Source organism: Chanos chanos, chromosome 2 (assembly GCF_902362185.1).
Source record: "Chanos chanos chromosome 2, fChaCha1.1, whole genome shotgun sequence".
In the NCBI taxonomy this organism is placed as follows: domain Eukaryota; kingdom Metazoa; phylum Chordata; class Actinopteri; order Gonorynchiformes; family Chanidae; genus Chanos; species Chanos chanos.
In genome coordinates this window covers 23,413,746-23,433,116 of record NC_044496.1, presented here as the reverse complement: position 1 = coordinate 23,433,116, position 19,371 = coordinate 23,413,746, and the positions used below count along the sequence as shown (strand labels likewise).

Sequence of the window (19,371 nt, the reverse complement as noted above, 5' to 3'; positions counted from 1 at the left end):
ATTCATTCCCATTCAGACATGTACAGCAAAGCATGCATATGATTTCTTCAAAAGGGAAACAACAAAGCAGTCACTAAAGAAAGGGCAATAGCTTAGAATTTTCTTTTGTTTTTTTTTGTTTTTTGTTTTTTTGTTCGTTTATTTATTTTTTTCTGATAGTAACTCCTGGATGTTCTTCCAGCTGCCATAAAAGGCCTCTAAAGCAACATTTTACCCCCAGGCCCAAACAGATGGATTCAGTGTACTCAGCATCCAATTCAGGAAATACTGAACCTGATAGTCAAGAAAGCCTCTCCCACAGTCTCCAGTGCTCATGGGAAAGAGCTTTGGGAAATACTGATTGACCATTATACTTCTCAAACAGTCAAGTAAGTGCACCTTGGATGTGTGTAAAGCACAGGCGTTGGAACGTTTGCAGAGAGTAAACAGAGAGAACCTGGCCCTACTCTTGAAGCTCATCTTCAGCGTGGAATGCAGTTCTGACAGCAGTGGCTGAGGTTAGAGCCACGGCTAAGTTCTGATTGCTGTATTTGTTTTGGATCAGAAGCCCAGGATCTGATCTTGCTCAGTTATCCAGCAGACATGTAAATATGTAAGACCAAACAAAAACTTCTTAGACTTCTCCACTGCATTTTGTATCAAACAGATCTTCGTGAGTAATGGTCTAAACACAGAGGACCGCTGGTCCAGGAAACAGGCTTTACAGGCACTCCGACAGCACCTCGTGTTTATCAGGGCTGGATGGGAGCAGGGATACTGTCTCCGTGGTAACACAGAAACTCTGGCTTAGTTGGAGTTTGAGCTTCTCCACTTCGTAGTTATGCAGGTACTCCTGGATAAGGTAGCGCTCCCGTTTGATGCGTGCCTTCACGTCCGACGGCACGTCAGGGATCAACCACGCAACGAAGAACTTAACCACAAACACAACATGCTAAAGGAAGAGACAGGAAAAAGAAACAGGCCAAGAGGATACACATCTGAATGAGACAGTTTTTGAAGGAACAGAGTAGGTGGCAATAAACTTTACTGCTACACTGTAGCATTGTTATTATAAATAGTGATATAAATAGTGATACTGGGCTCTAAATAAACTTATTATTATTATTATTATTATTATTATTATTATTATTATTATCATTATGTGGTGTACAGGAAATACGTGAAAGAATATTGCTCTTTGTCTTACCTCCATGATGATGATGAAGGCAAGTTTGGCCGCGAGAATGTGCCAGAACTGCATGGTGTGGGTGTACTCCTTCTCATGGCCCGGTGGGTAACGGTAATCCCGGTATCTAACAACGAACATCAAACAAGGTGAGATTCTCAACTCTCATGGTGTACATACACATACGCGCACACATACACACACATACACGCTCACAAGACAGAGATCAGACCTGCAAGTGGTGATGATGGAGCTGTTAAACCATGCAGGGTTCTCCTCTGAATCAGGTTCGTTGTAAGGGTCAAACTTGGAGATCTCAAACACGGAGAGGCTATTGTTTACGTAGCCCCTCATAGTGATCTCATTGCCTGGATGGTAGGCGTATAAGTAGACCAGACGGGGAATCATGTCTGAAGTGAAGGCCATGATGAACGCCTGACGAGACAGGTGTAAAGCAGAGCAGAAGACAGGACAGCAGAAGAAACATCCACACAATAAGTCAATATACATATTCTCATTATCTGTACGGAGACAATCAGTTGTATCCAGTTTATTCTTGAACTTCTTCATACCTCCATCTGTGATATAGCAGATGATTGAAAAATGGAAATGAAAAAGACTGAAGTAGGTGTCAGGGTTAGTTGGTGAACCCAGTGAAGAAAAGTAAAGCAAGTAAAAACAGAATTCTGTGACAAGAATTCAAAAGACTCACATTTGTAACCACAGACAAAATGGCCACCACATTGAGGATCTCTTGCCAGGCACCGATGTTTCGAGCCTTTGCTGCCACAGGCCGACGGAACTGCGTCGTGAACTTCCAGGCGTCTACTCGCACCTCCAGGATGTTATTGAAGAGTGCAAGCAGAGGAGCAAGAGGGAAGGAGGCCACAAAGAGGGTGATGAAGCCAAACTGAATCACTGTGTGAAAGAGATGCAACAGTGAAGTCAGCAGTAATACTGGAATTCAATGCTCTCGGCTTGAGGAGAAAGGTTTATATACTGCCTGACCAAAGAAAAAGTCACCATTTGGATTTAGAGCCTCTGGAGGCAGTGTTAGGATCTGGGGTTGCTTCAGTTGGTCAGGTCTAGGTTCAGCAACATTATGTGGCAATAAAGTAAAGTGAGCTGAGTGCCTGAATGTACTGAATGACAAGGTTATCCCATCAGTGGATTTTTTCTTCCCTGATGGTATGGGCATATTCCAGGACGACAATGCCAAGATAAATCGAGCTCAAATTGTGAAAGAGTGGTTCAGGGAGCATGAGGAATCATTTTCACACATGAATTGGCCATCACAGAGTCCTGACCTTGACCCCATTGAAAGTCCTTGGGATGTGCTGGGGAAGACTTTATGGAGCGGTTAGATTCTCCTGTCGTCAACAAAATCTCGGCCAAAAATTAATGCAACTCCAGGCGGAAATAAATGCTGTGACGTTGCATAAGGTTGTCGAAACAATGCCACGGCGAATGCGCGTCGTAATCAAAGTTAAAGGTGGTCCAAGGAAATATTAGAGTGTGTGACTTTTTTTTTTGGCCAGGTAGTGTATTTATTATGTTGTATATATTATATTTGTGTATATTATTAAACCGAACATCAAACATCAGCAAATGTGTTCCCGTAGCTGTATCACATGTTTTTTGGGGTTTTTTTGTCATTATTGTTGTTGTTTTTTTTATATAAAACCATATTTCTTTTGGCAACTCAGTAGTCTTGTTTAACACAGTTTAAAAAAAGAGAAGATAAGAGCAAAATGTAAGCAGATGTGATTTTCAGATTGTGATTTTGATACAATGAGAAGGCTGGCAGCGTCGACACTGGTGAATAGGTTGGTTGAGTCTCACCCATCTCTAGGTATTCATAAAAAAGGCCGAACTGGCTGAAATTCAGTAGGTCATGGTCTTGCTCCCAGCGGCTGTACTGCCTTTCCGGATGGTTCCGAGCCTTCCTGCTGCCCCACCAGTTCCTCAGGAGCCTGTACACAGTCAGAAAGGAACATATAACTGTTTAATCTGCATCTGCACAATGGAGAAAAAAATGACAAATCCCATGATTGTTTCACCTCTGCTAGAGCAAATTTCAATCATTTTGTAATTCAAAAAAAGAATAACAACATATTTTAGGCCTCCAAGATCTCCCATTCACATCCAGAGAGTGTGAATATAGAAAAATCAGCAAGGTATTTGGTATTGGCTTCCACACACTGTTCTGGTTATTTGGGGCTGCTGTTGTGTAGTAAAAGTTATAGTGAAAAAGGAAATGATTGCAGCAGAGTTTGACTCAAAAGATCAGAGGTCTCTGTGATACTCACGGCAGTAGAGCTTCCTGGATGTTCCCCACCAGCTGCTTCCCAGCCATCACGATGACTAACTGGGTGGTGAGTTCGATCAGACAGCCTCCTGGAGCACACTGAATTAGGTCAAGGTATTAACCAACGGCATAAAAACAGTGTTTGCAGAGCACCAGATAACATCATTATTTTTATTGCTTTTCAAATCTCTAATCAGGAGATTCTACCATATTTGTCATGCGTCTTTTTATTAAATTTCACAGTCGCACAATGGTTGAAAATGCTGACCTCCTCGTTTCTCAGTGTTCTCCGTTTACCAAACATATAAGTGTAGTCACCAGGGTAACCCACAAATTTTCCTTTGAAGAAGGCAACATAGAAGCAGGATGAGTAATAGTTGACAAACTGGAAGAGGAACATCTTCATGGTCAGCTTATTCTCATACTCCAGATGTGTCTTGGGTATTTCTGTAAGTCAGAGGTTAGATGGGTCACATGAGAGCATCACAGACTAAAAAAGCAATGTTACAACATACAGGAAATGCTTATACGTGTGGTCAGCACATCAGTAAATGATCAAGAGACAACTTATCTGACTTCAGCATAAAAATGGACTCTGTCAGTGAACTAAAATGTGAATTAATTTTCAGAATTAATGCTTTTGAAAATGTTGGATGGATTTTTTTTTAACGAGGCCTGCCAAATGGTGTCTAAATTGATGGTCTTACCCATGTCTGTAATCCAGATGGCCACATGTTCATAAAGGAAGTTGAGGATAAGGATAATGACAAAGTTGATGCAGGAGGCAGTAACGGAAGTGGCTAGCTGGGGTGTGATGAGCGAGCCCACCAGTTGGATTTTACTGGTAGGGCTGTCCTTCATGATGCTAGCAAAGGCCGCATACACAGCTAAACGATACGCTATCACCCCAATGATGCAAGCCACAATAAGACTTATCTAAGACAAGAACAAAGCAGGAGCATTTAGGTTAAAAACACACAATTCACACAAAAAATCCTAAAAATAGTGAGCACTATAACTAAAATTTTTACAACTGTAAAATCAAATCTAATCATCGTGAACTTTGATCCACAGACTCACCCAGAACACCACAGTGGCTCCAGAGAGGCAGAAGCGAGCACATTTGCTTGTGAAGGGCAGATATGGCTCCATTTCCTGTGACCAAGAATAGCTCGTTGGTCAGTCAGTCAACCTCCTCCACGCAATGTCATATCTCTCTTACCACACCAACTCATAAAGCCAATTCAGTGTACAACTCGGTCATTTCACCCATGCGTAACGAATCTGTTTTAAGACTGTTAACTACAGGACGATGGTAACAGACACAAACTAGCTTGCTACTGACACACTTAGTAGCTTGACCTTGCACAGCACTGCAATACGAGAGAATTCTTGGACAACACCAAACTGGTGGAATCCCACCTGGGTCTCAAAATTTACACACCATCAGCTCATCTGTAATCCACTGTTATCTTTTACTTATAACAAAGCTTTTAATAAGGTCTTAATATGACAGATGAAATGAGTTTGACTGTTAAAAGTAAAGGCAATGATTTAGATATGAGATTAAAGGGGGCAAAGAAACACAGAACAGAACCATCTAAAGTCTCTGGCACGTAAGGGCAGGTGTGCTGAGAGGCGGACTTATTGCTGTACCTGTGTGATGCGGTTAAGTCTGCGACTCGTGCACTTGATCTCATATTCTGGTCGGATTTGGAGCTGCTGCTGCTCTTCCTCAAAGTCCACTAAATCCCACTCGTACTCCAGCCGTGCCTGCCGCCGCTTCCAGAACTCCAGGAACAAAGTCACTGACAAGCAAAGAGCATCACTATATAACTAGCATAGAGACTCTGACTTAATCATCAACCTTAAGTGTTCCACATAAGTGTTAATGCAATAATACTGATAAGTCTCTCAAAAAAGAAGCTCATTATCACAGTTTGAGGAAAACCACTTACTGAGCCTAACTATGCATTAACTGAGGTAAATGGTTTATAAATTTAACTAAACTGTGTGAAGACAGTCCGAGCAGAGCTCTGGAGGTCACAGCGTAAATTAATTACAGAGGAGATACTGAAATCTTCCAGCAGGTAGCACTACTGAGCATTTTTCACAAACATATCAGAATAAAAAATTACTTACCCCAAATCCCCATAAATATGGCAAAGAACACTGTGCCCTCATTGTCAAACAGATGAGATTGCTACAAAAAGAAAAAAAAAAACAGCACAGGACCTGTTGAATTCAATGTCAGTCATTTAAAATCGACATCATATGGAAATCACCTGAATGTCATACATTATAAGAACTGAATTGCATAAATGTACATTGAATTAAATTTACTGTTAAGGAAGTATAAAGACCTTATTTATGTCTAACAGTTCAACTCCTGTGCTGACTATTTCACAATATACATGAACATAAAACACAATCAGTGTGGACATTAAGTTGTTGTATGTATTTATGGGCAAACGTTTGACATGTCAGTACACTGACCCAGGATGACAAACACGTAGAGTTGAGTTTCCAGTATGTGCACTTCTTATCACACAGGGGACACATGACAATTTTCCCTCCAATATTGGGGTCACAGATCTCTTTACTGTGCCAGAGAGAAGGAGAGAGAAAAAGAGAGAGTAGAGCAGCACAGTCAGAGATGAAAGAAAAATACAGAGATCAAAGCAACACTGAGATATATCCGCTAATTTCTTTTATATCTTATTCTCTGTTGTCTCATGTAGATGAAATGAACAAGTGAAATGACTGGAAGCAGCGGACAATTCCGAGGATCATAAAATGAGGATAATTCTGTTTTGTTTTTTTTTAATCATAGACTTAATTTCAGTCCTGGTATAACATATTTTGGATATTAAAATGGTGCACATACAGTTAATACCAAGTGCCTTTAGCGCTCTATCTCTGAAAATGTCATTAGAATATCTCATGGAGAGTCAAGGCTCTACTGACCTGGATATGTTGTCGTCGTAGCTGAGCACACCGTAGACAAAACAGATCACTCCCATGATGGCAGCAAAGAGCAGCATCTCTGTGTAGAAGCCCAGCCAAGCAAAGTAGATTCCTATCTTCTCTCCATAGTACTTCCTATTAATATCAGGGCAAGAACAATTAGATTGACTTTTGTGTCATTCTCTTTTTAAATCTAATATTTTTACATGCAGAGCTTCTTTGCGAGCTGTTTTTGCTGTCAGATGCATGTTACTGACCGATGGGACACATTCAGCCTATCTCACCCAAATTGTGAGCATAACGCAAATGTGTGAACTAACATTAGCAACTTGTTTGCCAGCTTTAACAGTGATTCATTTACCATCGGTACGGTGCCGCATTTAGGCTTGTGGCTAATTAAATGTAAGAGAAACGATGTGCTCACCTGATAAGGTTGAGAGGCTGCTCTTTGTAGAAGCAGAGGAAACGGGCCCAGTGCTTATAGAGGTAATAACGTTCGCTCTCACACTGGCTCTCCCTCGCTTTCTTCCAGTAACGACACTACAGCAAAATAATATATTAAATAAAAAACACACTTAATCATCTCACTGTGAACAATACCTCAGTCAAAACAGTAAAGATATAATCTGATAAACTGTCACACAGAGCAGGCAGGACTTAAAAAGACGGTTATTCAATTCTATGTTCAACACAAACATAAAACCATTATACATAAATAAATTCATAATCAGATCAACCATTATTTATTCTATAGAAGCGTGTGTTTGTGAGGCCATGAATAAGAATGTTTGTGAGTGTCTATATTAAATTGATTTCTTTCTTACATCGTGCAGAGGGTAAGCAGAGGTGTAGGTGCCATTGCTAAGCAAGCGTTTGATGCCTGTTTTGTCTTTCTCCAAATTGTCCTCCTTGTAGTAGGGGCATCGAGTCAGAATGTAGTATACCTGACAGGACACAAATATGTTATTTAACAGGACAAGAGAGAAAAAGAGAGGGACGGTAGAAATTCAGAGGAGATCAAATAGTAAGAATGCGATGAGAAAGAAAAGACTTTTAAATATGAACACGTGTTCAGCAGCCGGAGTACGGCGAAGAGAGCGAAGAAACACCAGTTTACATTTAACTTCCAATATATAGGGGAAACACCTGTGCAAATGAGAGATCCATTTACACTTTTTACTGGTTCCAAACAGGTTTGTTTTCTGTGTAAATAAAGAAGTTGATGCTCCATCAGGTTTAGATTGTATAAAAACAAAGGGCAGACTCGTTACTCGTTATTTTGGCTGCCATGTCTAGAGGAAGAGATCTAAACGATTTTGAAATAGGGGTGGCTATTGGAGGATGTTTGGCTGGAGCATCAGAAATGACGACTCTTCAGCTGTCTGATGTTTCATAACAAATAGAGCATGAAGTGATGCCAGCTAAGGGAACATACATATACTGCTGAGCCACACTGTCCAGCCACACTGGTCTGAGATTCCAGCCATAGGAGACAACTAAACTGACCATGTGTATCATTGTGAGTCATAAAGAAGTCTCTGTAAGTACTATCTGCTGAAATCTATATAATAAATAAAGGGATTCTATGGAAAGACTACAGTGTAGAATCCTTTAGTGTGCCACAAAACATACACCTGTGAGTTAATGGAGCTTATCATTCCTCAATTTATCATTGAGGAACCATCTCACATCCCACAGTTTCAGACAACCATACAGTCCATGCCACTGCGCGGTGATGCTGTCCTATGTCCTAATGTTGCCCAGTGATGTGCCTGTAGGTTATTGTGGCCTTTCAGCTTATTAACATTCTTAATATCAGTATTTCCTTTATTCCTGTATCTGCTTTTGTTCATGATATAATCTGAAGCACTCACGATCCTGTTGCGTGTGGATGGAGGGAAAAAAGTTTCCTTGTCATCAATCAGGAAGAAGTCAATCTTGTTCTTGTCGAAGGGCGATGTGAAGTAATCCGGCTCAGGGCGCATGACACGCTCTGGCAGGCGAAAGGGCTGGGAGAGCCATTGCAGGGGGACATCCCGCGCTTTGGGTATGTCACTGGCCTTAAAGGGCACTTTGATTTTCAATACATCAGCATAGGTGGCCAGAACCTCCCATGGAGCATGAATCTTCAAATAATATGTCTTATTGTCATCTGACTCCTGCAGGAGATGCAAAGGGAGGAGCAGTGTCAGCAACTGGGGCTTGAATTAGCTAAGCATATCATTTTTTCAAAGATCAGTGCCAAAATTTTACTTATGTGGCAAGATATTGGGAACAGAAAAAAATCATTGAAATCACTGAGTTTCATGTGAAAAGCATTTGAAAACAAACAAACAAACAAAAAAACTTATGTTGGTGTGTAGAGGGCATCTCTTTGCCTCTATTTTAATAGCGCACCGATTTGTCTTCAGTCTCCAGCTCCAGCCCCGCCTTCTCCAGGTTAGACTCAAACTCCCGCCTCCTTTCCTGTGAGAAACCCGTCACACACTTATTCACTGACATTTATTTACAAACACGCACACACAAACACACACACACACATATGCGTGTATAACTGTCACTTCTCAGGCTTTAATTTTAACACTTTCTTCTCTTTCATTCCTTCATTTGTTACCAATGCACCTTTCTTTGCCTGATGTAATGGATATTGCAGTGTGTGTGCTTTGTACAGGCCTGTATTTATCTCTAAAAGGCAGCTTGTCTTACACTCTGTATTCTACTTAAATCTAATCTAAAATGGAGTATGCCTGGCTAGCACAATCCTGGGATACGCCTGCCTGTAATTTCAGAGAAACTAAACAGGCTGTGCAGAACCAAACAGTTTCCTTGAGGTTTATGTGCATCTTAAAAGTTATAGCTATAAATGGTTAGCTATAGAAGTTGCCTCATGTAATCTCAGTTTTTTAAAATATGCCACAGCACACAGAAACTGCACAACAACAAGACAACCAAACATTAACCACTTCCCTCCCCAACCACTGTGTCACGCAGTGCATGTGACTGAATGATGTAATTCATGTTAACCCTGTCACCCACTCACCCACATGCGTGCACATGCACACACACACACACACACACACACACACACACACACATACACACCACCTACACACGTCACTTTGAACAATCACGTAAAACCAACAGATTATTCAGTACACCTCTGTATGGATACCATTTATTGCTAAAAAAAACAAAGCATGGTATTTCTGTTTCTAAATTATAAATAGTGAATAAACAATATGACAGGAAAGGAGATGTTTGGGATCTTCTACTACTGATGATCAGAGAGGTTTCAAAACTTGAGAAATGTCACATACAAACTAGTGTTTTCAGACTGGGTACCAGACTACTGCATAACAGGGGAAGGAGAAAATAAAGATCATCTCTGTTTGTGGTTTAGTGTGTGTATTTATATGTGTGTGTTTATGTGTCACTCATTGTTGGACATGTAGTGGTCACTCACCTGCTTTTTATCTCCGTCTTTGTCGTCAACGTAAGTGAGAACAAAGTCGATACGACGGACACCATCCCGGAAATACACAGAATCCTTATTCGGCTGTGTTTTATCAAACTACAGGAACAAAGAATGAAAAAACTTAAACAACATTCTTAATTAACAACAAACACATTCTATACACATTCATATATATATATGAATATATATATATTTTAAGGGTGTAACGGTTCTGAAACCGAGACCGAAACCGCGATATGAACGTTCACGGTCTCATGTCGCAGTTCTGGAATACGGAATCGCGATCCCCCATCCCCTCCACCAGCTCTCATTAAGTTACTTATGTAACAAAACTCATTTTTCATTTCACAGTTAACACTATAACACATGTAAATCATGAAATTATTATTCTATTTAAAATTATGTCAAGCTGTATATTGTGTTAGGGGTATAACGGTACACATATTTGCTACAGGATGTTCGGTTCGATGCGCATTGTGATCCGAGTGAACTGGCCTATAGTCTAGGTATAACCACGCACGTTACCTGCATAACTTTTTTATGCTCTGATTGTCAGTCGACCGAAACGTCAGCGAATAAAGTGATGCTTGACAAGATACAGTGTGCCCTCTCTTCTACATTTCTGTATGCTGAACTAAAATTAAAAAGTTTTAGTTTCCAGTTTCCTCTCCGATTCCATAACGGGGCCGTAACTTAGCAATTAGCACATGTTCAACGAGGAAACCTCGTAACCTATATGCTTATATGGATCAGCCAAAGAAAGGCAGAGACCCGCCCCCAACATAGAAATATATCTGCCTGCACAAATCAACTAGACTGTACATTAGAGGTGAGCTAGGCTACTGCTGCAATGGTTAACTTCTCTCTCCTTTTTTGGCATAACATGGACAGTGTTGACTAACATAGATATTCATGAGAGCCAAAAGGGGGGGGGGGGGGGGTGCCCCTGTACAGTACTAAGTGGCATACTAAACATGGTGTACTGAAAACTAATGAAATAAAGCAGCAGACAATGCATTTACTGTAAGCAAGTTAACCATTTTAATTGCTTTTAGTTTAAAAAACAATTGCAACGTGCAAAAGTGTGTGAAAATACATTCTATTTTTTCTGGGGAGGAAGCATCAGGGTGTGGCGTCTTGATTTCAGTTGGGCGAATGTGTCAATCACTTTGTCATCATCAAGGCCTCCAACCAACTCTCTCTCAATTGACAGCACTGCCAGATCATTGAGCCTCTCTTGGCCCATGGTGCGCCTGAGCCAAGTATGTAATCGGCGAAGAGCACTAAATGATCTTTCACAGCTGCAGCTACTGACTGGGATGGTAAGGGCCACCTGTAAGATTGCCTTCAATGATGGGAACATCATGGGATCAAGGAGCTTGAACACACTCACAATGTCTGGGAGGGCTTCTGGTCCCTTCCTGCTCAAAAAAGCTTTTTGCCACTAAGACCTCTTCTGGGAGTAGTTGGATGTCGTAATGCGAGGCTAGTTTCTCTAGTGACTGCATGCACAGGAAGGTTTCAGAGGCCGGGTGACATGCTTGGATGCCAATCATCACCTCTCTCCCAACACTGGAAAAACGATTCTCCAGCTCATTGATCATTCGATCAATGCAGGGGTAGAAAAGCCTCTGCTTGAGATGCTCTGAATCATTGAGCAGGTCTGAGCTGGACCCACAGGACACCTCCACAACAAAGTGTTCCATCCTCTTCTGTTTCCTTCTCGGACCAAGAGAGGGCTCCTGGATGTTGTTCTCCTCACATGTTTTCTTTGTCATGGCATAGATGTCCTCAGCCATCTGTGCAGTTCGCTGGCTCACCAGGGTGTCATGGACAGCACTTTTGTAGTGCACTGCCTGTGCCAAGTCGACAGTTTCTTTCTGAAGAACCTTGTGAAACCCTTCAGTGATGCCAAGCAACTTTTTGAACGCAACCAACAGGTAGACCACAGGAAATTTTGATCATTTTGAATGCAGACCTAGTGCTGTTGGTGTTTTGATCGTCTGAAGGGATTTCATGACAGCGGGAAAATTCTTCAGGAGTGCATTAACCGAGCGCTACTGACATGACCATCGGGTGTTTGACATTTGTACAAGCTCTCCCTGCTCAATGTGGAGCTCTTTCTGAACAGCAGCAAACTGGTCATGGTTGACTACAGATACACTGAAAAATGAATAGAGGTTGTCAAGCAGATCAAAAAAATCACTAGCTTCAGGAATGGCCTTGCAGGTGTGGCAGAGGACCAGGTTTAGGTCATGTGCATAGCAGTGCACATAGACAGCCTCTGGATGTTTTTCCCGGAAACGAGCTTGCACCCCTCGAACAGATCCACTCATCACTGCTGCACCATCGTATGTTTGGGCCACAACTTTCAGGTCAGCAATGTTTTTGGACACAAGAGCCTGCTCAGCTGTATTTGTGATTGCTTCTGCATCATAACCATCCAGTTTCATCAAGCAAAGAAATCTTTCCTTGATGCTACCTTCTGGTAGAACATAACGCACACATACAGCGAGTTGCTCTGTGTGCCCATCCTTGGCTTCGTCTGCCATTACTGCATACATCTTTGATTTCTTCACTTCTTCAATTATCTGCGCTGTGATCTCTGTGGAGCAACATCCGATTAATTCATTTTGTGAAGAAGGCGAGAGGTACGTAGTGTTGGCAGGAGATTTGTATCTCTGCAGGAAGGGGTCAAACTTTTGCAGCAGCTGCACACACTTAAGGAAGTTCCCTTGGTTGGGGCTGTCATCTGTTTCATTGTGGCCACGAAAAGAAATGCCCCGTTTGGCCAGAAAGGCAGTAACCGATACAATGCGGCAGAGATACTCCCTTCTTTCCCTGATCTCAGCTAAACTAGCAGTTTGTAGCTGCTCAGCTACGTCACCATGGACCTTGCTTGATTTATAGCTCATCCATGCCACCATGGAGGCCTTGTGCAATGTAGTCTTCTCATGGTCCCTAAATGAATCCAGAGCCCTCTTCCAGTAGGTGTAGCCAGAAGAGGCCAGACCATCTTTGTTGTGCCTACATTGCTGCTTGCTGAACAGTCTGCAGCAGAAGCAGAAGGCAGAATCTTGGCTGACTGAATATTCTAGCCAGTTAAAACTCTCGTACCAGCTCCTCTGAAAGGACCTCTTCTGAAGTCCAAAATGTTTGGAAGGAAACTGGATATCTTTTATCTGCTTTGGACTTGTGTCTGGGCTTCCTAAATCTTTCTCATTAGAGCACTCTCCTGTCTTTCCCTCATCTCTCCTCCCTGGCTCATCTGTGAAGCAGCAGTAAATGACAAGTTTTAGCCCTCTACTTTCATCTACCCACAACACAACTCATAACAACTCTATCAACTGTCTCATGTGCTCTATGTTTTTCCCTAGTTTACATACAGTAGGGTCCAAAAGTCTGAGACCACAAGTCAAGACTCTTCTGTTTTGCATTAGTAATACAAAATTTTCATTCCAAATGGTAACATCTTAGCAATTTGGGTGAAAAGTTGAAACTTTTACTTTAATGACAGCTTCTATTAATATAAATAAACATTAATAAATATTAGAGATTTACAATGTGGTCTCAGACTTTTAGACCCTACTGTATTTTTCCTTTTTCTCCGTTTACCCTGTATTGTTGTTTTATTATTATATATTAGTCTACTTTTGATTTATTTCACACCTGTTATGCCATATGTCTAATTTAATCACCACCTTGTCCTCCACGTCATTCCATTTCATTTCATTTTCACTCTCAAGTGTAGCGCACGTTCATGCACGCACCATAGGCGTTTTCCTCAGGATGGGGGAACAATTATTTCAGCGCTTTAGCGCACCGAGTGACTGCACCTTTCAACCCCATGGACAGCGCATCAGCAAACGAAAAATTATGTTTTGTCTCCACAAATGCACCAAAACATAGTTTATTTGAAAGATGTACAATAACACTAGTAAAACGGGTAAGACTTCTGGAGGTCTTAAAGAAAGACCGACTTTCTCTTCGACAAGATGCTAACCGTTAGCATACTGACAAATTCTGTCAGAAAAAGCCACACCTGTCATAGCAACAGCCTTGACAACGACACACTGACATACAAACAGACAAATCAGTGTTGAATTCAGACGTGCGCCACATTGTTTGTGTTTTTTTGATTGGGTTAGGTAATAATAAGTGGGACAGAACATGATAAACGTGTATGTAAGCGCAGAAAACAAGTACATAATAATAATTATTATTATTGTGGTGAAAACGGATACAGTTTGGTAGTGAATGTTTAAAACTGGGCCATTTTAGTTTTTACAGATATTTGTCGGGACTCGGGACACCCAGCTTGAAACCGACACAATCACGGACAAACCGCGACGTCTGGCTACACTTCAGCCAAAAAGCCCTCTTCTTCACCAACCTGAGTTTATAGATGAGGCAGTGGTGCTCTCACGTCCTGACTCAGAAACAGGAGATGAGTCTTCCTCCACCTCCCGTAACCTCGACTGTGCCCCGTTGCCTTCATCCCTTTTAGTTTTGAAAAAACTTCGTATATCCATAGCCTCAGCAAAGTTGTAACCACCAAATGCCAACAAGCCCTGAAACCGGTGCGTGTTCTTTCTCTCTTTCTCTCACTCGTGCGCACACAAGCTGCGCGCGTGCAAGTAGTGTGAAGGAGTTCTGATGCTTAATGACACACAGAGAACCCAAAACGTACTTGTGTTTCTGATTAGCGATATCATATTATTTTCGAGGGTTAATCTATGATCGGAATGACAAATAAATAGATCCGGGGCTATTTTTTTTTTATTATTTTTATTGTTGTAAAAATAGAGAGTGAGAGAGATCCGTGGCTATTCATAAAACATTCCGGGCTGTAGCCCCGGACGCCCAGGCCTAACGACGCCACAGCTCGTAAGTATGGCGACCGCAAAGCCAGAGCTTGAGGACCATCCCATATCCTTCAGGTCCTCTGTTTGGGAACATTTCGGTTTTCCAGTGAACTACAGTGGCAATGGGCAAAGACAAGTGGATGAGACGAAGGCAGCGTGCTGGCATTGTTAAACTGAAATCGGGTATGTTGCTGGGAGTACGTCGAACATGATCTCATTTGAGAGGCCATCATCGAAATGTGAACATCGAATATGATTACTCATTTGAGACGGCATCATCCAAACCTGGTAAAGAGGGGATGACAATCAAATATGCACCCGATTTTTATAAAATGTGGACTGCCAGAGCACGAAACGCACATATGCGCTGGTACAATGCAATAACATCACCATGGCAATAACTCTATGGAGACCACAGATTTAAGGAGCCATGTGAAGGAGATTAGAGTACTGTAAGTGAGAGTTTTTTTCCGTGGGCAATATTACAGTTTATCTGTATAACAAGGCAAGCAGTGAAATACACTCAACAACTGTATTTCAAATACAAAACACTGTATCCATTTGGGGTGTAACGATTCACAGATTCTAATCGAAACCGGTTTTACCGATGCGAATGCATTGATACGCGGTTCCCTGGATCGATGTACCATGAACCCATCGATGGCCCGATTCTAAAGTTACGACTCGGTTGACTGAAGCTTAGCAGCTAATTCTACTTTAGTATACACCAAGCTGCTGCGAAAGACTCCTTGATCTAACTTTACGATACTTTCAAAATAATAATGACCGCCTCTCATTCGCTAATAAATCTGCACAGTGTCTGGCGTTGCCTTTTATGAGAGTAACGTAGCGTTGTTTGCGAGGTAAAAACACGAACCACGCCGACACGGCTTACAGTTCACCATGAAATCTAAAATCTAAAGTTTGGAAGACATTCAGATTTTATAAGAAGGAAGGAAAATTGCACAAACGTCTGGCCATTTGTAAGGTCTGTAGAGCAGCGATTAAGAACAGCGGTAGCACGACAAATCTTACCACTCACCTGGTGAGACGGCATGGTGAAACCTATGCGAGCGATGAGGGATCTGTGGATGCTAGTACAGCTAGCCCGAGCAAGAACAGGCAATACAAAGACACGGATGTTACACGCTTTCCCCAGCCTCATCTTAGCCACAACTGGACGAAGTGTAAGATAATCACGGCATCTATATAGCAAGCGTTATTGCTAAGGACTTACGACCTTAAAGTGTAATTGAGAATGATTCATATTCATAATGTGATTCACAGTCCAAATGTTTGCTCATATTTAAGTCTTTTTGTCTAACTGTGTCTACTGGAAAAGTAATAAACATGACACATTTGTGTTCCATTTTCCCCGTTCCATAAAGTAACAAAAATACTTGGGATTCCATGTACTTTTATGAAATATATCTATTTGAGGGTAAGCAATCCCATTTTATAGGATTGGCCTGTTATGTGATTGCGTCAGCAGTCGCATGCTGTTCTTCAGTTTAATTATTATTCCAGGCGATTTTTGCCCTCTTTCTACTCCCGATCGACGATATCGATCCCATTCCAGTGGTAACAGGTCTTTCCTAATGCCTAGTAGTGTGCTAGTGTACAGCTAACTCATCGGTCCACCCCTTTTTTAATTGCCGTTTTCAATCATTTCCCCCCATTTTGAATGTAACCGGGAGACATTAGGACCCGGCCGAGAAGTATGACGCAACACATCGTTTAGCTCCTGTAATGATTGGTGGACGCGCTAAACTCTACGCTGCTGTGATTGGTTGTTTCGGTGTCAGGCAACTGATTACGCTCGGCGTTCGAAATGGTTAAGGTTAGGGTTAGCAACTTGGCAACACTTTGCACAACATTTGATCAATCTCACTTAGCCAGTGCATTGCTGTCTGTGGCTGAGAATCATTGTTTTTTTTTTTGTTTTTATTTTTTTGCAAAAGGTTAAAGCAGCTTGTAACAGAAATATTTGCTCTCGTTTTTAAGCATTGTGATTGTTGACTGCTGTTTGTTTGATGGGTCCACTTGTTTTTTTTTATTATTATTTTATTATTTTTAGTGTGCAATCCCTTATTTTTCCATTGAAAGTGAGCGGAGAAAGTTTTAGGTGTCTTGTGCTACGACGGCGGATTGCACAGCGGCACACGGTTGCTGGATTCAATGGTCTTTTGCTCCCTGACTACACTTCAGCTGGACACAGATCCGGTATTTCTACAGTTAAGATTTGATGCTGCGGAGCAATCATATTCGCATTTTCTCGCGGAAATGCATCTCTAGTTTATAATGGAAACGAATGTCTACATTAAACAGATGTTGAGATCTGTATCAGATTGCATTGTATCGCACCGAATCCTCCCGTATTAAAATGTATCGTCCCTGAATCAGATAGTAGCGTAGCCCATGTATGTAGATACATATCATATCGTCTAAGGGAGAGATGCACACCCCTAGTACCAAACTGGTACTACCAATACAACCTCACAGAACACTAACACACACACACAGACTCACACTCCTTCACACCCTTCACATGCACACACATGCACACACTCTAAATGCAGAGCTGATAAAAGACTAGGTATTTGTAATGTACCTCTTGCACTCATAAGGCTGTGCAGTTTTGTCTCTGTAACCATGACATTATGGTCTGCTCTACAACACTTATTTTTAAGGTCGTGTTTTTTCTAGATAGTATTAACTTCTATATTTGTACTGAACACAGGCAGCTCAGACCAAGGCTGAATCACAACTAAAGTCTGGAGCCGTTGCTTCAACTACACATTCAGTGGAAAAGAATGGAGGCCATAGCAGACCCACTGAGAAACATCTCACTACACAAGACAACTTCAGCAGCATGATGGCAGAGAAAACTGTGCAAATATATGCAGCCCATGGCTTGTCACAACAGCAGACAGCCCACATCAAAAGGTAGCCTTCAGGAACAAGGCTACAGAAATTATGTTAGTTTAGCCTCTGCAAGACCCACGAACAAAACAACAATTGAAGAGTCACCCACTGTTCAGACGTGTGAAGAGAGTCATGTCCCAAAGTTTACACAACGGCTATCCGAGGCTCCTCTCCCGACAGGTTTAGTTTACTGTTTATTTACTGAAGCCAGGCCAACAGAAACATCCTACTGTTAAGAGAACACTGAAGGTCAAGAGAAACAATGGAACTCCTATGTCGCCGACTGAAATGCTTTCAGAGCAGTAACTCAAATCTTTATGAAACGGCAGACAGTCATGTAACGCGAGGAATCCCTTTTAATAATTTAAAATCACTATCTAAATTAAATAAGTTAACTTGAAGTGTACATGAAGCAAGTAAAGATGGAAACGCCAAGAATGGAGTCATCTAGGCCCTTTGCAGTAATGTATGATTTTCATCACTTTCAAATGAGTCTGGAAACAATAACTCCCTCTTTCTACTCAGTCTATGCTCATTTTAAAATGGATTGTCCTCATACTGTGCTGTATTGGACAACTGGTGTGTTTTTTTTTTTTCGTTTTTTTTTTTTTTTGCTGTTTTAAAAAAAGGGATGAAGCTTGTACAAGCAGTATCATATGCATGTCTCAGTGACACACAGGTGGGCATCTATTCTCACTAATCCACACATTTCATCTCACAGTTCAATCTGATCTAATCCCAAAATATCCGCACTAAGTAATCAGCAGCTCTACGTCACAATTATAATATTAAGTGTACATGTATGTGCGTAACCAATGCAAAACAATGGCAGTTGTGCATTACATTACCACACATGACACATATGTTAAATAGTCTACTTTGAAACATGACACACATGTTAAGCAGTCTACTTTGAAACATGGAGGCAGGTTGTACCGAGGATCCCAATGAATGACTTTGAGGAATCTGAATTATTTCTCTAGTCTATTAGTAAATAATCAAATCAGTGTTCTACCTGACCTCACCTGACCCAAACTGAGCTGGATGTCTGATTAATTACTATTTTTCGTTCAATTTGGTTTATTTAGTAGAGGCTGCAGACAACAAAGCACAGAGTCTCTGATGTGACCTCACTCCAGAAATGGAGGGTGGGGGTAAGTATGAAAGAGTGATGACAGTGAATATACTGGCGAGAGGGCTTAAAGGTGAACCTCTGGCTATGTTGACAAAAGAAGGAGGGTAAAAGGTCACTTAGACAACAGTGAGCATAGAAGAGGAATGAGTTCATTATGTTTTAGCAGACATGATGTAACGTATCCAAAAGAAATGCGAAAACAGCTTAAAATTACAAAAAAGTGGAGTAAGTCCATAATGACATGGTGGTTATAGAACAGAGGATAATTAATGCAGGTGTGTGTGAAGTAATGGAAGTGTATGTGTGTGTGTGTGAGCGTATGTACATGCGCATGCATGTGTGTGTGTGTTCATGTATGTTTGCACAAGAGAGATAAGATGAGCGGTAGCAGCGTTAGAGGAAATGTGTGAGAAGTAGGTAGAAAGAAAGACCTCTGTGTGTGTGTGTGTGTCATCGACATACATGAAACTACTTAGAACCTTTTATAAGACCGTGAGTGGGTTGTATAATGTCTACATAGCCAACGCTGGT

At 41.4% G+C, this 19,371-nt stretch overlaps 1 protein-coding gene across 1 annotated transcript in view; it reads right to left on the bottom strand.

The window, feature by feature from the left end:
• Positions 1 to 208: 208 nt before the first annotated feature.
• Positions 209 to 19,371, bottom strand: part of ano5b (anoctamin 5b) — a 29,957-nt gene continuing 10,794 nt past the window's right edge. The window contains exons 4-21 of the mRNA XM_030794323.1: positions 9,904 to 10,011; positions 8,838 to 8,906; positions 8,315 to 8,599; positions 7,265 to 7,384; positions 6,865 to 6,980; positions 6,441 to 6,575; positions 5,970 to 6,075; positions 5,616 to 5,676; positions 5,130 to 5,281; positions 4,554 to 4,628; positions 4,181 to 4,409; positions 3,742 to 3,920; positions 3,475 to 3,572; positions 3,008 to 3,138; positions 1,878 to 2,083; positions 1,398 to 1,600; positions 1,187 to 1,292; positions 209 to 931 (exon numbers count right to left, since the gene is read on the bottom strand). Coding sequence (XP_030650183.1) covers positions 701 to 931; positions 1,187 to 1,292; positions 1,398 to 1,600; positions 1,878 to 2,083; positions 3,008 to 3,138; positions 3,475 to 3,572; positions 3,742 to 3,920; positions 4,181 to 4,409; positions 4,554 to 4,628; positions 5,130 to 5,281; positions 5,616 to 5,676; positions 5,970 to 6,075; positions 6,441 to 6,575; positions 6,865 to 6,980; positions 7,265 to 7,384; positions 8,315 to 8,599; positions 8,838 to 8,906; positions 9,904 to 10,011 — 2,610 coding nt within the window. The 3' untranslated portion in view covers positions 209 to 700. The remainder of the gene's footprint in view (positions 932 to 1,186; positions 1,293 to 1,397; positions 1,601 to 1,877; positions 2,084 to 3,007; positions 3,139 to 3,474; positions 3,573 to 3,741; positions 3,921 to 4,180; positions 4,410 to 4,553; positions 4,629 to 5,129; positions 5,282 to 5,615; positions 5,677 to 5,969; positions 6,076 to 6,440; positions 6,576 to 6,864; positions 6,981 to 7,264; positions 7,385 to 8,314; positions 8,600 to 8,837; positions 8,907 to 9,903; positions 10,012 to 19,371) is intronic.